Source organism: Falco biarmicus, chromosome 6, assembly GCF_023638135.1.
Source record: "Falco biarmicus isolate bFalBia1 chromosome 6, bFalBia1.pri, whole genome shotgun sequence".
Classification (NCBI taxonomy): domain Eukaryota; kingdom Metazoa; phylum Chordata; class Aves; order Falconiformes; family Falconidae; genus Falco; species Falco biarmicus.
In genome coordinates, this window is record NC_079293.1 from 39,093,431 (window position 1) to 39,114,010 (window position 20,580).

Below are 20,580 nucleotides of genomic sequence, written 5' to 3' on the forward strand. Positions count from 1 at the left end.
CGGCGGCGCGGGGGAGTTGTCACCCGTGCCGGTGGTGGCAGCGCGCGAGGCGGGCGGGCTGGGCGCTCCCTGCCGCCGAGGGCCGCCATGGCGGGGGCGCTGGGCCGAAAGGCAGTGGACTATGTGCGCAGCAAGGAGTTCAGGGACTACCTGATGAGGTGAGCGCGGGACGGGGGTCGGCGCTTGCCGCCGCGCCCGCCTCTGCTCCGGGCGGCCGCCGCTCTGGCGGCGGGACGGGACCGGCGCCGCTTCCCCGCGGCCTCGGGGAGCCTGAGGCGGCGGCGGCCGGGCGGCGCCGTTTAACCTCTGCCGAGCTCGCCCTCACCGGCGGGGGGTCCGGGAGGGAGCGGGCGCCCGTCGGGCGAGGGAGGAGCCGTGCGGAGGGGGGCGGCGGGGGCGCGGGGCCCGCCGTGCCGTCGCGGCGCCGGTGCAGCCCTCGGCGCGCCCGTCCTCACCCCGGCTGGCGGCGCATGCTGGCGCTGTCAGGCTCCCGCCCGCCCCGCCCCGGTGAAACCGGCCTTGACCTTGAAGCGACGCGGTTTGAAACTGCCGCGGCAGCCGCGCTGCCCCGTGACCTCCTGTCCCCGGCTGTGGGTCCCCGCGGCTCCTCCCGGCGCGGAGCGGCCCCGGGGGGCGCCGGGCGGAGGCGGCGGCAAGGGCACGGGGAGCTTTGCCCGGCGGTGGGTGGCAGCGAGCCTGGTGGTAGATGCGGCTCTGAGAGCGGTTATTTAAAGCTCTGAGTGTGTGTTAATAGGTGCTGTTTTTCAGAGGCTTGTTAGAGCCCCGGTTTCACGGGAGTGTGGCGTAGGTCACCTCCCAGACAGCTCGGTGCTTGTGTCACGCTGCGGGCTGTGTGCTGTGGCCAGGGGCATGGCATCCTGGACTGAAATCACAAGAACCTCTTTTAAAGATACAGTTGGGGCATGCTTGCTTGCTTCAATCTGGTTGAGCTGCTGTGCAGGAACAGTCTCAAGCAGGCTGAAGTTTCTTTGGCTGACAAGCAGTTTGACAAAACCAAACAAATAAAACCGGGCTTTTCTAATAAAGGTGGTTGAGCAAGCAAGTTGCTTGCTGTTCTACCTACATCTATTGCAACTGATGTTTGATGTTGAGCAAGCATGTAGGAGGACATCTGTTTATCTGAGAAACTTAGTCTTGGTTAAAGTAGCAGGGGATGGTGTAAGCCTGCGTGGAAGAGGAACTGTAACAAAAAGGCTCAATATGCAGAAGAGTTTGGCTGGCAGTTGCAATGTCAGGCTCCACAGAAACAGTGGATCAAAAAGATGAGTAAAATATGAGAACATCCTTGAAACAAAATGAAGAAAGGCAGGAGCAGGCTTCTACGTGGATTCCTTTTGAAAGTTTTGATGGTACAGTGTAAGCTTGCTAAATGCATTTTAATGTTCACATTTAGCTGATTACACCAAAATTCATGTGAAGCATGTAAATGGCCAGTCAAACAGGGGACTGCTTCATAATTAGAAAAAACAATAAAAATCTGGAAGAAGGAGCAGCAGCTTCCTAATACTGCCACAGTTACTTACTAGAAGTGCCAGTTTCCAAAGACTGAAAAGGTAGCTGAAGTGAACCTTTTCAGATGCATTTCATCCTAGTTCTAGTCTTGAAATTACCTATATAAATAAATCTGTATTGCAAAAAGGAGCATTCCACAGGATTCTACCATTGTAAGAGTTCTGCCTTGTTATGTGCAAAGACACCTGAGTAATTTGTACTTCTGTTACTGGGTGTGTCATGAAGGGCTCAAGGCAGTTGCTCCATCTGGTGTGGCCTTTCAGCATTGTTTCTTGCTTACTAGGAGACAAGTGTCTAAGTTGTTGGCTATGTTGAGTTTAAAACTTAAATAAGTCAGTAAAAGACTGTACTCCGTCTTCTCCATAGGAGAAATGGAGTGTATATATTTTAGAGCTGTTACCTCTTTACATTCCTTCCATTCCTTCCTGAAGGCTCTTGCTTCCCCAGACTACAGGACTCTGTCCTGAAGAAAATTCCCTTCTTGCCTTGCTCACAGAGCAAGAGTTTCCTCCAAGCTCTGAGACTGTGGTATCTGTTATAAAAATCAGCATCTAATCACTGCAGTGAAGCAAGGCTTTTATGAATGTGAAGCTTGTTTGTGGGAAAGGATGACTTGAGATACTGTTTGTGATACCAGTGTTGTGCTTTAAATTGCCTGACTCTAAATAGAATAGCTGGTTATCTAAAGCAGTGAAATTGAGTGTGCTGTTATTGTGGCTTGGGGTGGTCAACACTGCAGACATCTATCAGAATAAGTAGCTTCATAACTTGAAAACATGAAAGCAAGAATAATGAATGCGTACTGCTTTTCTCAGGTGGATATATCTGGCATTTGAATTGCGTTACATCATGGGTTAGCTTTTGAATCTTGCATGAAGAAACAAGATAAACTGCTTTTTAAAACTGTCATTAATAATTAATTGTTCTGCCAGTTTTACATCTGGCTTCTCTCAAGTGGTGATTAATGGGGATCACAATGACTGTAAATCATGTGAATTTACCCTTACCATGTCTTAATGCTTTAAAGTAAGCATAGTAAGACTAAGCTGTAGGTAGAATTTTGCTGCTTGTCAAATGAAGCAGTAATGTTAATTTAAAACTAGCTGATAAGAGCTACCAAGCTTTCATAAGCTTATGTATTGTGAACTTGAAGTTGTGGGTTTTTTCTATAGATCCTAAAAATGTCAGCTGTCACTAAAGTTGTATTGTCTAAGCCAGTAATAGTAGGCAACTGAGTCGTCTTTTTATCCTAATGATTTAAAGCAGCGTCTTCTGGAAATCATCCGGTAAAAGAGCTTTCCTCTCCTTTTGAGAGAGAAGACCTAAAAGCCACTCTGCACAGGTTTCTACCATAGGACGGTGCCAGAGCTTAAATTAGTTCAGTAACGAATCTTAAGGAGTCCCAAAATTTTTTGGTAAAAGAATGAGCATGGAGATCATAATTTTCTGGGGGACTTCTCTATCTCTTCCTGATGACTCAGCAGTAATGCAAACCTAGTGGCTGTTAGTGTAGATGGCTTTGAAATAGATAGTTCATTCCTTGTAAAGCTTGAGCGCTTATGTTGACTTAAGCTGTCCAGGACCTTTCTTTTAGTGGAAATGAACTTTAGAAAGAGTTAGTGGCAGTAATATAACTAAATTTAGCTGATCTGCAGTTCTCATTAGTAAGTCTTTAAACACAAGGACATTAGGACTTTAAAAAAAGAAAAGTCCTGTACTGGGTTATGCTGGAAACTGAAGGATGTGGTGCCTGCTGTCACCACCTTGTATGCTCTGACAACTGAACAATCTAACCCTTTTGCGGAAGGGTACCCTTTCCACTTAGGGGATGGTAGTGTGGGGGAAACAAGTGCTGACAGTTCATCTATATTTGCAGAATGTTCTCTGATGTATTAATATCCTCATTGCCAGTATGAGGAAAATACATGCAAAACCTTTGGAAAAATAAATCTTTTTCCCAGTATAGCCCTTTTGGGATGGATTGTGGTAGCAATATAAGGTATTGATCAGCTGATGTCTAGAAACCTAGAAAGCAGACACACAGAAACTGAGTGAGTAAATCCAACAACTGTTGTTCATAGTTCTGGAGACATTAGTACTAAGTGTTCCCTTTGTCAAGGGATTGAATGAGTTCTTGGAAATGAAGTCTTGGAACAGAGTCACTTCTTCAGGAATACATGCATGTACTTGCTGCAGTATCCTCACTGTTGGATATGGTGCATTTGGTGCAGCTGCAGAGCTTTGGGGCTGGATGCCTGCTTCTGGAAGAGTCTATATGACCTTGATCTGCCCTCTTCTAGGAGTATAATAACTGTTCCAGTCTCATGTGAATGTGAGGACAACCTTGCGAGACCTCAGCCAGGGCTGCCTACTCTGTTAAAATAGCATCAGTCAGATTCTATTTTCGGCTTTCACTTGCCTGAAAACAACTTTCACTTTAGAAATGAAGGCTGACTTCTGTTGGCACAAAGACATTGTATCATGAGATATGAACTTGTTCAGGTAAAGTTTTATGAAAAAATTGAAGTGTGTACTTGTCTTGCAAACTTCAATGAACTTGCTGCAGTTCACTTAAGAAAGCAAAAAACAAGTGGTTAGACTAGTCAAGGACACCTTAACAAAGGATCTTGAACCACCCTATGGCTTACAACAAAGACTTGCTGAAATGCACATCTAGTGTGATTTCCTAAGTAGACCTGACTGTTCCCTTAACACAGCTATTTGTAAAACACTAATCTAAGAAGATGCAAAACAGCGTGAAGGAAGTGACTTACAAAGCGTTCTGCAGCTTGGGGCAGCTATAGGCTTTATATTATTAGCAGGTTTCTTATAAGTAGTAATTCAGAACTGAGTCATATCAGTAGCTTTGTTAGAAAGAGGATGTTTAAAAGTTCTGAGGCATTTTAAAAGGTATAGTAGCAAACAATCTTGAATATATGCTGTAGTCAAGCTTTTGTGCATAGATCATTAAGTTATTACATAAATTGGTACCTAGACGATCACTTACATGAACTCCATACATGACCCAAGTGTAGTTGCATGTTAAATACCTGAAAGTGTGTTAAAGCTCATGTCTGGTACAGCCATCGTTGGCCTGAGCTTAGTGACAGTATGATCTCTGGCAATGTTTGGTTTGACCTACTTGTGTAGGTAGGTATAAAAAGAATTCCAAGTGACTTCTTCAAAGCTTCCACAGAGGAATTGTAGCTGTTCAGCTTTGTTGTGACAAACCTTGATGGCTTTTTGGCATCCTTTTAAACTAGTTGGGGTGGGATCTTGAATGCTTTGAAGTCTATGGGGGGTGAATGTCTTCCACAGACCACAATGGGATTTTATCTTTCTAGGAAAAAGATACTTGAGCAGCAAATACTTGTAAGAATGACAGCTCTTGAGGGGAAATGGGATTATTTTTTTTTAATACTGTTACATTAAGCAAGGTTAATGCTGGGGCAGTTTCCTGATTTCTACCTATGCTGTTTGTGGTACCTTTCTCTCTTTGTTGATTATGAAAGAAAGTAACACTTTTTTTTTTTTCTGCTTTCTTCCATGTGCTTCTTGAATGGAAAATAATGATGGCCCACTCAAACAGTACGGTAAGAAAATGGAGGGGGCTCCCAGTTTCATGTTCACCCTAATTTCAGTAACTTGCAGTCTTTTTGCCTGAGCACTGTTATGACCTTGCCTGCATTTGATAAGCATGCTGCAGACTTCCAGGAATGATGCACTAGTAATGCAAGTCTGAGGTTAAGGTCTCCTAAAGTAATTGCTACAAAATTAAAGGGGTTTCATTTTTTTTCCATACTCCTTGCGAAGGAGATGAGATCAATCTGGAGCCACTCTTCTATATAGCAACAATACAGGTACATAACTAAACTACCTGGATTATTTTTAACCAGCTTTATGTCAGACAATAAATGGTACCATATAACTCTCACTACAGACTCTTTCCTTCAGCCTTTAAGTTTGCTCCTGAAACTGGGAGAGGGTTTTTTATGTTGTGAATCATAATGTTATGGAAGACTTGCTCTCCTACACAGACCAAAGACAAACTGTATAGGTGTAGTTCAGTTTCTGTGTGTGGAAACTTTAAAGCGCAGCCTGCCTGGAGGCACTTAACACTGGATAACCATCTCAGGTGACAAGGTTCCCAATCTGCCTCCCTGGTCAACAGAGGAGTTGTCTTGCTGTTTTACTGTGCAGATCATGGTTGTGACTAGATGTTTGTTTCTGGTGCTCTTATTGTCCTTTAAAACTATTTAAATAGCTACATTAAAGCCTATAAAATAACACCTGTGCTGCTGACTTAATTTTCTGTCAGTGTTGTGTTGCAAGATATCTTGTAAGTGGTGCTATAGGTACATTTTTTTACACTAGCTATCTAACCATAGCTGTACACATGCAATCTTCTCAGTTATGCTATGTTACCTCTCATGTGCCTGAAAGACTTTAACCATTACAGATGTCAGTTTTCCTATCTGTAGGAATGTAGTAAAATGCACTTACTGCACTCTTCAAAATACTCTTATTATGAATCTGAGTTTGGATTAATGCATGTTCTGTAGACACTTACTGAAATACTATGTTGTTTTGCATATTGCACTAAGGTTAAAATGTCAAAACTGTGTGTGCAAATTAAACTCACTTTTTTCTATACTTTTTTTATAGTTAAGTTTCTTACATTGCAACCCAAATCTGCAGGAAGCAAGTGTGGCTTTTAACCTCACTGTTCTGTTACAAGCTAGTATCCAGACTACAAGAGAAGTCTTGGAATTAATGTTGCAAGAAACTTAAATATCCTCTGACAATTGCAAATAATTGTAATATCTGCAGTGTTAGGGGAAGTGTCAGGAGAATGGATAGTTGGTATCTGCAAAGCTTTTTCTTACAAGGTGCACCTCTTGCCATATCTGGCTAAGTTATTTTGAGCATGGTTTGTTTCCCATTAGAAGATGACTGTGGAAACAATTCTACTGAAGCTGTTACTTGTAACAGTAGTGGAAATTGGACTTAAGACACTATTTTTTCTCAGTTCGGAGTCTTTTAGATAATACCCATCAAACTGAGCTCTTGTCAGTTTTTCGAAGTTGATTCTTTGTTTTTTGTCTCAGTTTTTCTCTCTGTGTACATACATACCTGTAGCTAACTGCTCTACTGCCATATCTGTCTAATCACTGAGCTTTAGGTAGTCACTGAGTGGTTCAAGCAATTGTAGTTGAAGCTTTAGGTAACAATTTGGTTTGGTTGCAGGGCCCTGCTCTTTCAAAGAGAAGATGTAAGCACTTGGAAGAATATGCTGGCTGAGTGTTTCTTAACACTCAGCATAACATCGAAACAGTTCATTTCTTCACTTCAGCAAATCCTTGTGTTTTCATTACATTTTTGTGGAGCCTTATTTGAAAGAGGTGAATGCTAATTCTCTGCATAGAAGTGGGATATAAATCGAGGTTATTATACGACTATACCAATCAGACTGCTGAATGATGGCTGAGGGATAATTACACAAAACTGGATTTCAATGGCCTTAGAGTAGTTCCTCTCCAGTCTGCAAGAAGATTAAGAGTGGGTGGTTCTTTGTTCCCTCCTGAAGACTAGATCCTGCTAAAAGGAGGGTTTAGTTTTTCTCTCTTGCATCAAAAGTAGTCCCTGTCTTGGAATTTTACCCTTGACCCTGTCCTCTGAAGCTTTGTGTAGCTAAGGAAAACTATAGGAACACTGCAGGAGGACCATGTTTCTGTGTAACTTCATTTTCTTTTTCCTTCACAGCACTTTTGGGGACCAGTTGCCAACTGGGGACTTCCTGTTGCTGCTATTAATGACATGAAGAAATCGCCAGAAATCATTAGTGGCCGAATGACATTTGGTAAGACCCAAGACAAATTTTTCATCAGTACACTGACTACAGAATACAGATTCTGTCTGTTGAGCGGTGATCTGTTACTAGTTGCCTGCAAACACATGATCAAAGCAGATATCAAGAGGCCGCTTAAAAACTGAAGTGCTGAGACATTGCAGAGCTCTTTCAGAGAGCTTTCCAGTAACTTTTGTTGGGGGGAGAGGTAGGTGGATCTTAAGTCTTACCAGTTTTGATCACTAGATTCCCTCTTAAAATATCATTCTTTTAGTACCTTATACTACTGCACACACTAGTTCAGAATGTATCTCTTTACCCAATGTTATTCTTCATAGAAAGAACAATGATGCTTTGTGGTCAGTGCAAGACAAATACCAACCCTGAGAAAGCAAAGAAATGGTAATGCTTGGTCTGCAGGGTGCAAAAAGCAGCTGAGGGAGATTAACTCCTTGCAAACAGTTGCCTGTGAGAGGCTAGTGTGACTCTTAGAAAAGTGTATTTCTTCTTAAATGCATAAGCGATACTTTTTCCACCTTTTTTGGAACATGTGTAGCCTTTGCCTAGATGTCTGTCCTTATGTTCAAATTCTTCTCTAGGATCATAAATCTGCTAGGTTTAATAGCATAATTTTGGCATTATGTCTCTTCCTTAGCTCAGTTAATAACTTAATTCTGAGTAATTCTTCTTCCCCAAAGCAAAATACTTCAGGTTAAGAAAATTTGTAGCCTCCTGTTCACTAGGTTCTGCTTAGCGTAATTCAGTCTCTTAATTAGCTTCCTCTGGATGGAAGACCAGTTTAAATAGTCTCTGGTATAACAACTGTTTTGTAAATAACATTTTGGTGGCAGCTACCCAGCTCAGCAAAGTCGAGGCACTTTTTTTAATTTTTAAAAGTATATACATGGTGATATGTGTACAATATTTTTTTTCAATCTTCTAGGTTCTGTACTTTAAAAAAGACTGTTGTCCCTGAATACTTAATTTCCAATTATTTCTTTTCTTTAAGACTCTCAGAACTTTGTGAAACTGGTGACTTTTTGAGTTGTAATTTCCTATATTTAAATGCAGTTATAGTGGGAGAGTAGATTAAAATTGTTTCTCATCTTGCTGAAAAACAAGTAACAAAGCTTTATGGTTCTGAATGGCCTTGATTTCCTGAGGATGGAGAGCTCCTTCTCTTAAAGTCCATTTTAAAATGTTCCCAGCAAGAACTGTGTTTAAGTAATAGAGTATTTTTTAAAATTCTGTCATAGAAATTGTCAGAATAATTGTGTAGGACAAGCCTTGTCTCATTGAGATTGACTCTTACTCTCTGGTTGAGATAGTTTAGGTAATAAACGAAAAAGATTTCGGTTGCATCACAGGAAAGTCTGAGGAAAAGGAGTTTTTGTGGAAAGCCGCAGCCCTGCAAATTTATTGTGTAGCAAAAGTGAACAATTTAGTGTGTTTTCCTGCATGGATTCCTCAAGTAGACATGCTTGTAGGACTACTGGGAAACTCAAAGTTGTGAGGAGTGTTCTGCTTGTCATTACATTCTACTAGTATGAAAATTATGGCTCCACAAAATGCAGATATTAAAAGTCTACTAACAATATCATGTTTTGCAGCACTGTGTTGTTACTCCTTGACTTTCATGAGATTTGCCTACAAAGTGCAGCCAAGGAACTGGCTTCTTTTTGCATGCCACTTGACTAATGAAGTTGCACAACTTATTCAAGGAGGACGACTGATCAAATACAGGCAAGTCACGCTTTTAAAAAGGGCAAGTCATAAACTGATGGCTCTTGGAGTACTCTGTTAGTGCCTTTTAACTGTGGTGCAAACCTCTGTGTGGTTTCTGGAGTCATTTAACTTCATTTTGCAAACATATTAACAGGCTTGTTGTCAGTAGGCTGAACTATGATACCTTGCTTTGCACCTCCCCTAAACTGAGGGGTGCACACAGAAAAGGCTGAAAACCCTTATGGTCACGGATGTAGGCAGGGTTATCAGCATCTGCTGGCTATTTTGGGGTGTGTTTCATGTATTAAGTCTACATGTGTCTGTCTCTAATTCCTGAGACAGAAACATCTATTAAACTGTGAAGGGATTGTATATCTGAAAGAGAAATCAAGCAAAACCTCTCTAAGCTGGCTGTTCTATATATGGGATGAATTTAACTGAGTGTGACTGGGGAACAGGCTGCAGGCAGTCTCATGTCCTTCATTGTGTAGCAAGTAGTGCAGACACTGCCCCAAGCAGTCCTGATGAGTCAGGATTATGGCTTTTCCCTCTTCTGCTCCAAGAAATCCATGTGAAGCAATGGGAGAATGAAGCCTCCTGAACTATAACTTAAAAAAAAAAAGGGGGGGGAGGGGCGGGGAAAACCAAACCTGAGCAAAACTGCAAGTGGACCAGCCTTTGCATACATAACTGGCCAAATGTTCTTCATTCCTGAAGTTCTGCTATAAGTACAGATATTTTTTTTTTATAGCAATTGCAGTTCAGTATTCACTCTTACAAAAGTTGTTCTTCTCTTGGCAGGATGGAGAAAAAGAACTAAACATCTAACTTGAAATAAGCCAAGGAATGTGTTCAACCTGAATTACAACCAAGGAAGACTTGCCATCTACAGTTGCTGTGACAATTACAACGTGGGGATAAAACAGAAAAACTTACTATGAATATGACCCCACAAAGAATCCTTCTACTAATTTTTTTTTATCTTGCCTTTTAAAAAGTACTATTCGGCAATGTAAACCATTGCATTTAAAGTCTTGCAGCCTTACAGGTCCATAATAACTACCCTTTTAATAAAGAGTTAGTCATCCAAATAACAAGCAATATTTGAAAACCAACTTTTTTATCTAACAGTCTACAAAAGTGGCCCATGATGGTTTGACAAAACTTGTTTCTCAAATCACTATGAACAGAGGTCAGTGAACAGAACTGTAGGTGGTATCATTGTTCTGTGTATTAACATACTCTTAAAAGCCATTTAACTTGGGTGCATTCATTCCTGTTCTATTTTTAACTTAAGCAGTGGCTTGCTATTCTACAAGAACAAATGTGTAGATAGGCAGCCTGGAAGTAACCAGCTATTCCTCTTCCCTTACTGCATGCCTTGTCTCAGTAAAGAGACTTCATTAGCATACACTTTTATGTCGCACATTATTTAAAGAAGACTTGGAAAAGCAAAAGCATAGCACTGAATGAAGGAAGGCGATGAAGTCTAATACTCTTCTTTAAGAAGTTCTAAATGGCTTTTATTTTTTTCCAACTGTTTGAGTTGCTCTAGATTTATGTAATCCTTATACAGGCAAAAACTTGTCTGGAGTCTAAGATCTGAAGGACACAAGGTGCCTTTCAGTAGTTTTTGACTTCATTGGGAGAGTGTTTTCCTGCATGACCTGCCTGAAAGTTACGTTGCTGTAAAGATAGAGATGACAAAGAATGTATGTGATGGGTTTTATTTCAGTGCAGTGGTTTTGAACAATAAACATGTTGCAAATGGCAATAAATCCCTTCAACATTTTTGAAAAGTTTTGTTTGTCGTATTGTGATACTGCATCCTAAAGTTAAATTTTAGTATGGAATGTCATTTTATTACTCTAACAGCATGAAGTAAAAACAGACTGGAAAAGTAAATGGTATTCACCTGTGTATGTACTGAGTTTAGGCAAGTGTCCTCTGGAGCCTCATACCCTGCACTTCCTCCAAGGAAAAAGGGATGTGGATACTTGACTGAGAAGTATTCCTGCTGTGATAGGCAGGGTTGAATTCAGGACTCTCACTATGCAGGTGAGTAAATACTACATACTGTTTTCTAGCAATTACAAGATAGTCAGTTAAAAACTTGCTTTAATCCTAGGTTGATGCTATGATCCAAATCATATGATAGCTACATTTTGTAATGGGCATAGAAGAAACGGGCTTGTAGGGTATGTCCTGCTGGATGGGTAAAGCTAGTACTGACTGCTACTCGTTGCTTTAGTTAGTGTGTAAAGCTGCCCCTTCAGTACTGCTCTCTTGTCACAAAAGTAGTCATCTTCTCTTCCCCTTCTCACCCATCTCCTGCAACGGAAGAAGCATTAGGCCTTTGTGTAAATGATACAAGCGGATAAGGATAACTGATATCTTAGCACCTTATAGTATGTTATCTTATTTCTGGAGAGAAAATAATTGACAGGTGAGTATGAACTTCCTAGGTATGAAATGTAGTGTTTTAGGCTGCTCTTGGGTAAAGTGTGCAATACATGGAATATTCTAGCCTCACATGGTGCTTTGCTCACTATTATCTGCTGATTGTTTTAACTTCCCTACCTAGAGAATACCATTTACATGAGTCTATCTTCTCTCATTTTCCTGCTAGCTGCCTGCACCATGTTTTCTGGTGTATTTTTGTCTACCTTTCTTTTTTTCTTCCCCCTGTCAGTTCACTGTGACAAGGCTTAAGTTCTTTTCATACTGGAGTAGTGCATGAGTGGGTTGCAGGTAAGAAGTGGGCTCTAACTTGCTTTGATTAGGCATTTAAACCAGTGGTGCTTCCTGCAAGCCATACTGGCTTCTACAAAAAAGGGAAAGGGTGGAGGAAAGGATTCTTCCTGACACTTGAAGGAACAGGGCCCAGTCTGGGATGGGGCACTGGAGCGTGGGGTGGATGTTCCGCAGCCTGTCTGCCCAGTGACAAAAATTTATATGGGCAGTGCCACTGAGTAGCTTGTGACCTGTATGCTGTCCATTATTTATCAAGCCATTTGCATACCATTTCTACGTTTAAATAATGGTGTGTGGGGAGCCTTAACAAATGAATTATTGCAATAAACGTATGGTTAATTCACAGCCTCTTACTCTGGTACAAAATACCAAGACACATTGGTGCATGACCGTTTTGGGATGGTGCTGTTTGGGATAATCCAAAAAAGAACATTTTAGAATAAACTGTAGATATACCTTAATGGAGCTAGTGGCTTCCTTTTATTTTTTTTTTTGTTTTCCTCTCTCCTTATTTGCCACACACCACTAGCATTGGATAAAAGAATGGGACATATGCCAGCTTCATTGATTAATAATAATCAAAAATTACCGCTCAGTATTTACATTTGATTCATAAGATTATAGGACTTGTCTCCACATGCTGTTATTCTGGAATACCTATTTAGTTTTAATTTCACAGCTTGCTTTAGTCCTCGTAACTTTCAATAGTGGCTTATGTCATGCCATTAGAAACCTGTGCTGCTCTGATCCTACATGCTGTCCTGTGCGTACTGCTCCTGTTCCACCAGGTAAGGCTGGGAACCACATGGCTGTTCTTGTTTTGCTGCAGTGGCTGTTGCTGCAGTGTCAGCTGCTGTTTTCTTTCATGCTTTCAGACAGAAAAGAATTTCTTGCCTTTCTGAGCAAGTGCTGCTAGACTACCGCCAAGGAATGCGACACCCTTAGGAATTCAAGTGGGAGACAGTACCAGCTAAGCTCTCGGTCTCCGTCATTTCCCCCTTTCTCCCCAGTTTGAACTTGAAATCTCTTGACCCACTTCTTCAGGAGCAGACTTAGACCATAATTTACTACAACATTAAAATAGCTCCCAATCTCTTCTGCAGGTAACAAGAGTAAGTGTCCTTGATCTGGAAGCTTGCTGATTTATCGTTCAGATGTGGAGGTCATTTTGTAGCAGGGTAATGGACAGAAAACATTGATGATAATTGTGGGGTTAGAAGAGAAGAAACATCTTACAAGGCTTCTTTAATGAGTGTAGTAACAGCTGCCTATAGTGAATTCAGCCTCTCATAATTGTCTCGGGTATAATCATTTCCGCTAATACGGCTATGTATGATATATGCTTTTTTTTAATTTTGTTTCTATGACTTCTGTATGAAGAAGTGAACTTTCCCTACTGTAAAACCTGCAGAAAACTCTTGGCCATGGTACTGCAAATACAGCCTGCCAGCTCTCGGAGAAAACACAATCTTAGTAAAAAGTAGTTCTCCATGCAAAGCACAATCGTGCTGTCTAAGCAAGGACAGCAGTGTAGAGAACTGGGAGGGAAAGGGGACCAAAAAAAAGTCTTTTAAGTTTGCAGATTGAGAGAAGGCAGCAAGAAAGGGGGAGTTTGCCCCTTGGGACCAGGAGAGGTTTTGATGTTAGAAGTAATGTGTTCAGAAAAAACAATCCCGGATTAGGACAGAGTGGTCTTCCAGCTACTCCAGCACTTTCCCTGTGTTCTTGCATTAACACTGATACAAACTGTATTGTGGCCCAACTAATATATAGGGCATCAAGTGCATTTACTTACACTGGAAACGCACATAGTTGATGTGAATCTGTATTATGCTGCCACAGGCGCAGATGTGTTATTGTGGTACGTGCCAGTCATAAGAAAGTGAAGGGAGTCAAGAAGAGCAGGAATAAAAAGATGACAGAGAAGAACAATATAAAACCTACTAGTGTGTTGTATTCATTGCTGGGCTTAGCACAAAGCCCTTTGTGAATATGGCCTGTTCCTTCATGCAGTGTGACAGACTACCAACAACATAAAATGGCACTACAGGAAAGATTGACAAGCACAGTTCCCAGCGCTCGGGTTTCCAGCCTGTGTCTCACAGGATACTCTGATCCTCTCTGCATTTGGGGCAGAACAGTGCTAACTGCGTAATGTTGTATGTCTGCGGTTCTGTTTCTATAGAGCTAGAGTAATTTCTGCTGTCAGCTTGTGCAGATGTTAAAAAGTTTATTCTGGTTGAATAAGACATTGCTGCAAGTTTCACCATCTTTGTAAAGCAGAAAAGCAAGCAGTTTGGTGTAAAATGAGGCAACTTCTTTATTAATAAATTGTAGAGAAGTCTGTTTCTCCCCATCCGATCCTTTTCTGCTTTTGTTGATCTAATAGCTGCCAGTGCATTGCATTCAGTCACTGTGGTAACCACTTACAAATAACCAATGTCCACAGAATCAACCCAATAGCAACCACAAGGCAGAAATACTGGCTTCCTGGATAACCTGCTCGGAGTGTCATCACTGAGGTCCTGCTCCTTCAAGATCATCACCTCTATCACATGGCCTAACCCTGACCACGATATTGTTCTCTTCCTACTTTTTCTCCTCTTCCCTTTCTTCCCACCTTTTTTACCAGTAGGTTTTGAGTAACTATGGCAACAGGCCTGGGAATTTGGAGCTTACTCATTTTGTCTGAAATCTGGGTCATTGTCTTCCTCATTAAGTGAAACTACTCTATGGGGATAACTGACCCAAACTTGGCCCTTGCTGCAAGAGAAGGCAGCACTTGCAAGTACTTAGTGTAATGGCTGTACTTGGTCCACTGTATAGAAAACTGTGAAGGTACAAAGCAAGCCACTTGTAGTTTTGAAAGTATTTAATAATTTTTTGAAAGCATTTAACCCATAAGTTACACTGGGGAGTATGATGCTGTAATTGACGATGATTTATAGGTTTGTTGGAACAGTCTCACGTCATGCTTGTTGTCCTAGGATATGTATTAACTGAATGGATGCCTTCTTGGAGTGGTATTGAGTGGTGTAAATGATACTGGTAGCCTGTCTCATTCTTTGAAGAGGACATGTGGTGTTGAGAAATCTTAAAGCTGTCTCCTGGCAGGACAAGATATTAATCTCCTCTAGTTTGTCACGCTGCACCCTTCCTGGATCTGAGATCACGGCTTAAACACAGAAAGATCTCCAGTTTCTGACTTGTAGCAATGCCAAGGGAATAGTGAGACTATCTCAAACATTCCTCTTTTACACATTTGGATATACCATGTCTCCTTGCCCCTGGGATTACTTAAAATCTTAAAACAATTACTGTATTTGTTCAAGGGGAAGCCATGCAAAGCAATAATTACAAGGTATTTTTGTATGCGCTTGATGTTAGGGGTCACCTGGAAGCAAAGCACAAAGCACAAAGCTGGCAGTGTGACTGGTAACTTCTCTAATACTTTGTGTTTCTTGGACTGTAAATTGGTAAATGTCAGCATTGTGTCTCAGCAGGATTATTGTTAGCAACAGGAACAGGTTCAAAGATTTGGCAGGGCACCCGATATTATATGTATTAGTTAACCAAGTCTCTGTGATACCCGATCTGGGCATACGATGCCACAGAGGGAGATGAGCTCACAAGGCTGGCTGTTACTTCCTTGCTTGTGTGGCGTTAGCCGCGATCAGCCGGCTAAAGGCCAATTTACCTTTCCCTCCAAAGCTTTGTAGTAGGTCACGGTGTTACTGTGAACCACAAACACACCTAGCTACTGGGTGCCTGCCAGGCACTCCAGGAAACAGCTCTTATTTCTGTAGTTGGTTTTTGTGTACCTCAGCTCCCTACATCAGAGACCTACAAGTGAGATCACTTTCCGTCTCTGAAGAAGGGATGACTAAATCTAGAATGGTTTGAGTCACAATAGAAACAATTACCATGATGCTGTACAAAGCTGCCAAGTGTGTGCTCTGCCTGGTGCGCCTGTGACTCTGGGTGATGTGCAGGAAGCCTCAAACAAATTACAAGTGATGTTGTTTCCTGAACTAAGGCATAATTCTGCTTCCTTGCTCCTTGTGTCTGGTTCACCATTGCCTGTCGCTGTCAGCGATGCAGACTTGTTGGAGGGTCATAACCGCATTTTCAGGAGCATGGGATCTTTTCAAAAGACACAAGGGGCTTTCGTCCACACTGGTGAGCTCCCTTCCTTTCAGGGGGCTTCAGAAGCTGCTGCTCTGTTTAATGTGAGATACTTGCACCCAGCAGCAGGATTGAGGTTGGGTCTTACCCAGTAGAATGGGCAAATCCCTGAAGCACCTCTATTTTCAGTTTTCTACCATGCTCCTGGTGGGACTCCATAAGAGATCCTTTACTTAGCATTCCTTATGTGCTAGTTTTGTCTGGGATAGAGTTAATTTTCTTCAGAGTAGCCTGTACGGGACTGGCTATGTTTTGGATTTGTGCTGGAAACAGTGTTGGTAATGCAGAGGTGTTTTCCTTACTGCTGAAGGGGCCCACCCAGAGCCAAGCACTTTTCTGCCTCTCAGCCCACCCCACCAGTGAGTGGGCTGGGGGGGGACACAGCTGGGACAGCTGATCCCCACTGACTCAAGGGATAGTCCATGCCATATGATGTCATGCTCAGTATATAAAGCTGGGGGAAGAAGGAAGGAGAGGATGTTCGAGTGACGGTGTTTGTCTTAACCTCACACATGATGGAGCCCAGGTTTCCTGGAGGTGGCTGAACACCTGCCTGCCAGTGGGAAGGAGCGAATTCCCTGTTTTGCTTTGCTTGTCCGTGTGGCTTTTGCTTTGCTTGTTAAACTGTCTTCATCTCAACCCACGAGTTTCCTCACTTTTACCCTTCTGTTTCTCTCCCCCATCCCACCAGGGGGAAGTGAGCAAGCAGCTGACTGGTGCCTAGTTGCTGGCTGGTGCCTAGTTGCTGGCTGGGGTTAAACCATGACAACTTGTAATCCCTGGCTTTTACCTTTCAGCAACATTCATTCAAATATTCCATTTCCAAAGGTGAAGAATGCAAAGGTGAGGAGGGATATGGGACATTAGAGCCCTAAAGTGTTACAAAGGCAATCACAGAACTCTTATTTTTAAGGAGTAATGTTTTACAGGTTTGCAGCTGATAAAGCTATGAGACTGAAGGGTACAGACACTGCTTTATATGTATTAAAACTTTGCCATTGACTTCATCAATTCAGCAACTTGGCTGAATTCATGCATTTTTCAGGAAGCAACATTACTTGGCAGATTTTCTTGCTAGCTTCAAATTTAGATGTGGATACGTGCAAACTAGTGAGGTCAAGAATCGGTGAAATCTGTAAGAGCAGACCACACCACACCACACCTTAGGAATACAGAAGTAAACAGGCTGGCAAACCATAATGCCCTCATCATGAAACCAGAGATTAGCTCCAAGTGTGGTATGTTTGTCAGCTAAAGGCAAAATGATACTTTGTTTTGACTATTTTGAGTTGTGTTCAGAAAAAGAACTTGAACTTTTTAGACAAGCAGAACAATTTTTTGATCCCACCACCTTATCAACCAAAATTCACCAGTACAGAAATATTGAACAACATAGGCCTTCTGAACTGCCTGTTTTTCATGGCAAGGTAAATGGCAGTCTCGTGGTATTTCGTGATAGTGCAGAGAATTAAGAGAATTTCTGTTGAGCAGAGGAAATAGGAAAAAATAGATTTGGGGTGACTGTGCCAACCTGCTGCTCAAGAAAATGGCAGGGAAGCAAACAAAGCCCTTTGCCTCATTCAGGAGTGAAGCGGCTGTGGGTGCCAGCCAGGCAGCGCAGCCCGGGCAGCTGGGAGGTGCAAGCCAGCCCCCTGCACTGCTCCCGGCTCAGGCCGCCACGTTTGTGCTGCTCTTCTCTGCTTTACAGCAGCCAGACTGTGCCCTTCCTCACACGGAAGCAAAACCACAGCTTCAGCTTGCTCTCTGCCAGGTGCTTACGTGTCTGTATTCCCTGTACAACCAGAAAGCCACCAGTAATCCAAGGCAGAGCCCAACACTCCTGCATAAAGTCATGCAGGCCAGAAGGGTAGACCCAGATTTAAATTGTAGCTATTTATAGCTATCTGTAAACTGGGGGGAAAAAAACAAAAACCAAAAATAACTTTTAAAAATTGTTTTTATATTTTGCTCTCAGATATGCTTCGGAATTGAGATGCATTTGTAACAAATCACTGGCAATACTTCAATGCCATCACTTTTGAGGGCTACTTCTGGGCTGTCTGGACCTAATCTCCTATCTTTCCATTGCTTGAAGTAGCAGTCCTATCATGCTCACTATACATAGATTTTTGTAAAAGTAAAGAGAAGTTACATATAAAGGCTGGTCCTACATTTGATTTAGAAGAATTAATGGTGAGGTTTCTCACCCTAATTCACCAGACTGAAACTTTGGTGTCTGGTGTAACCTAGTCATCTATGTTTCCTCTACAGTCACCAGAGAGCAGAAGGCAATCTCTCCCTTACTAAAATAACTGCCTTAGATGAGAAGAACTTCCCCCTGAAAGTGCCACTCTCTCTCCATGGACTGTAACAATACAGAAAATCACTCTAAATTTTAGGCTTAATTTTTTTGGCTGCATCTAGTTAAAGTTAATAAAAGAAATAAAAATTAAAGCCTTGAAGAAGGTGGCTGTGATTTTGAAAACCCAACAACTGCTTGTTGGAGGCAGCACAGGAGACATGCTACTGTTACAAAAGCCTTGAACAGATGATCAGGTGGAATCTAATGCCTGCTTGGATGTCTCTGAGTCCTGGGGTTGCCATGAGGGCGAGTCTAGAGGTGAATGTTCTCTCTGGCATCAAGCCAGCTCCCCACGCCTGAATCTTGCAGAAGACTTTTGTGAAGGCACAATCAGCAGCACCTCTCTGGCCTGCTCCCCACCACACCCTACCTCAGTAATTCCTGGTATTAGCATGGCAGCATCCAACTTGAACAAACAGGTACTGCCTTTCTACGGATGAGTAGGAGGGGAGGGGGTCCTGCGCCTGAGGCTTCTTCTGACTGTGCGTTACCACCTTGAAGATGAAACATGGCACCTTGAGTAGTCACTTGGGTTGGGGCTTTGTGAGAAGACTATGGAGATACAGAATGGCTTGCACAGCTTTGGTTTTAGTAGGGAGTCCAAAGAATTAATCTGCGGGTTGTCTGTTGCTTGGGAGGACATGGGGAGGAGGCTGCCATGCTCTGACACTTTTGTTGTCATGCCATTTCCAGTAGAAGCATGAGCCCACAGCATTTCTGTGGAACAGAGGAACTAGCAAAAGTAAACTGTGGGTAATTTTTGCCATCCATCTGTTCAAGCAAATAGCAGTGAGGCAAGCAAAACCCTTAGCATTATGCAGCCATGACGCAAAGTACACTGGATGCTGTATTAAAAAGGTCTCACTGACCTCCCTGAGAGGCACCTGAAGCACCAGTAGGTTTTCTGTCCTCCATTCAGTGCAAAACCAAAAAAGCTAGTTTCTGCTCCCACCAGCTAATACCAGCTCTGCTTCCCTGCCCCCTGTATCCAAATGCCTTGAGCTTCTAGCTATTCTGCTACTGCAGAACTAAACAGGCTGTAGGGGAGAGAGCTTCCTGGGGTTCAAGCTGTATGGATGTAGCCTGCCAGGCCCTGGTGGGCTGAATACTTCAAATCTTCATTTCCCCTGTTCCTCACAGGCAGAAGTCAGGGCAGGGATGGGTCTGTCCTAGTGCTCCCGCTGTTCTGCAGAAAATTTTGCTCCCGGGAAGCTGGGGGCGTGCAGTTGTAAGCCACAGACTGCCTTGGTTCCTCCTCCAGGGTAGGCAGGCATGCTTTCCTCTATTCTGTGGGGTCCCCTGATGAAGAAGAGAGGCCCCAGGGAGGCAAGAGGAGAGAGAAAGGACCCCATCAATATAGTCACTGGCACGATCCTCCAGGAAGCAGTTCTTGGTCTGGGGTGGCAGGTGTAGGGGGGGCATGGGAACAGCAGTTCCTGCTGGCAACCAGTTCTGTTCAGAGCCACCACTAAATGACACTCCCATGTCGACACCTCTGGATGAGCTGCAGAGGAGGAAGATGTCACCAAGGACCTCCACTCACTACCTCTGGCCCATCTTAACTGCAAAACACCCAAGGCATCCAAGTCAAGCAGGTGGCAGCAAGCTCCAGATGGGATGCCATGACCAGCTGGGCCTCTCCCTTTCTCCTGGCAGCTGTAGGCATGGGGCCACTGGGCATGCCACATGCTAGGAAATGATTTTTGTGCACACACCCCACACCCCCCATCCCTTTTCTCATTTCTCTTCCCCTGTTCTGAGGGTCATGGTCATGTTGCTCCCTTCCAGACATTCTCCCTGCTTAGTTCCTTGCAAGGTATGGGCCACATTAAGCTCACCATTTTGGTGTGTTAGACTACTTTTACACATGTCTGCAAGTGTTTCTCCCATTCCGAATTCTGGCCTTGATCTAAAGCTTCCTGAGGTGCTGATGGCTTGTCATCAGGCTGGAAAGGTATGGTTTGGGTCCACGTGTTTCACCTAAAAGCCAATGTGCAAGGTGTGTGGGAAACAAGATTCTTAAGTGTGCGTGGGGACAGGAACAGAGTGGGAGCTCTCCTGTCACGGAGAGGGGAAACCTTCCCCCAGGAAGAGGTAGGGAAAGGTTTCTGTCCTGAAGGGCGTCACTGGGGGCTCCGCTGCCCTGACTCTTATCAAAAGTTTCACTCACACA

At 43.0% G+C, this 20,580-nt stretch overlaps 1 protein-coding gene across 1 annotated transcript; it reads left to right on the forward strand.

Annotated features, from left to right (window-relative positions):
* Positions 1 to 10,905, forward strand: MPC1 (mitochondrial pyruvate carrier 1). Its single transcript, XM_056344113.1, has 5 exons — positions 1 to 158; positions 5,123 to 5,126; positions 7,297 to 7,393; positions 8,992 to 9,124; positions 9,908 to 10,905. Exons 1-5 carry the CDS (start codon positions 88 to 90, stop codon positions 9,924 to 9,926), a joined length of 324 nt encoding a protein of 107 aa, XP_056200088.1. The 5' UTR covers positions 1 to 87; the 3' UTR covers positions 9,927 to 10,905.
* The last annotated feature ends 9,675 nt before the right edge of the window (positions 10,906 to 20,580 follow it).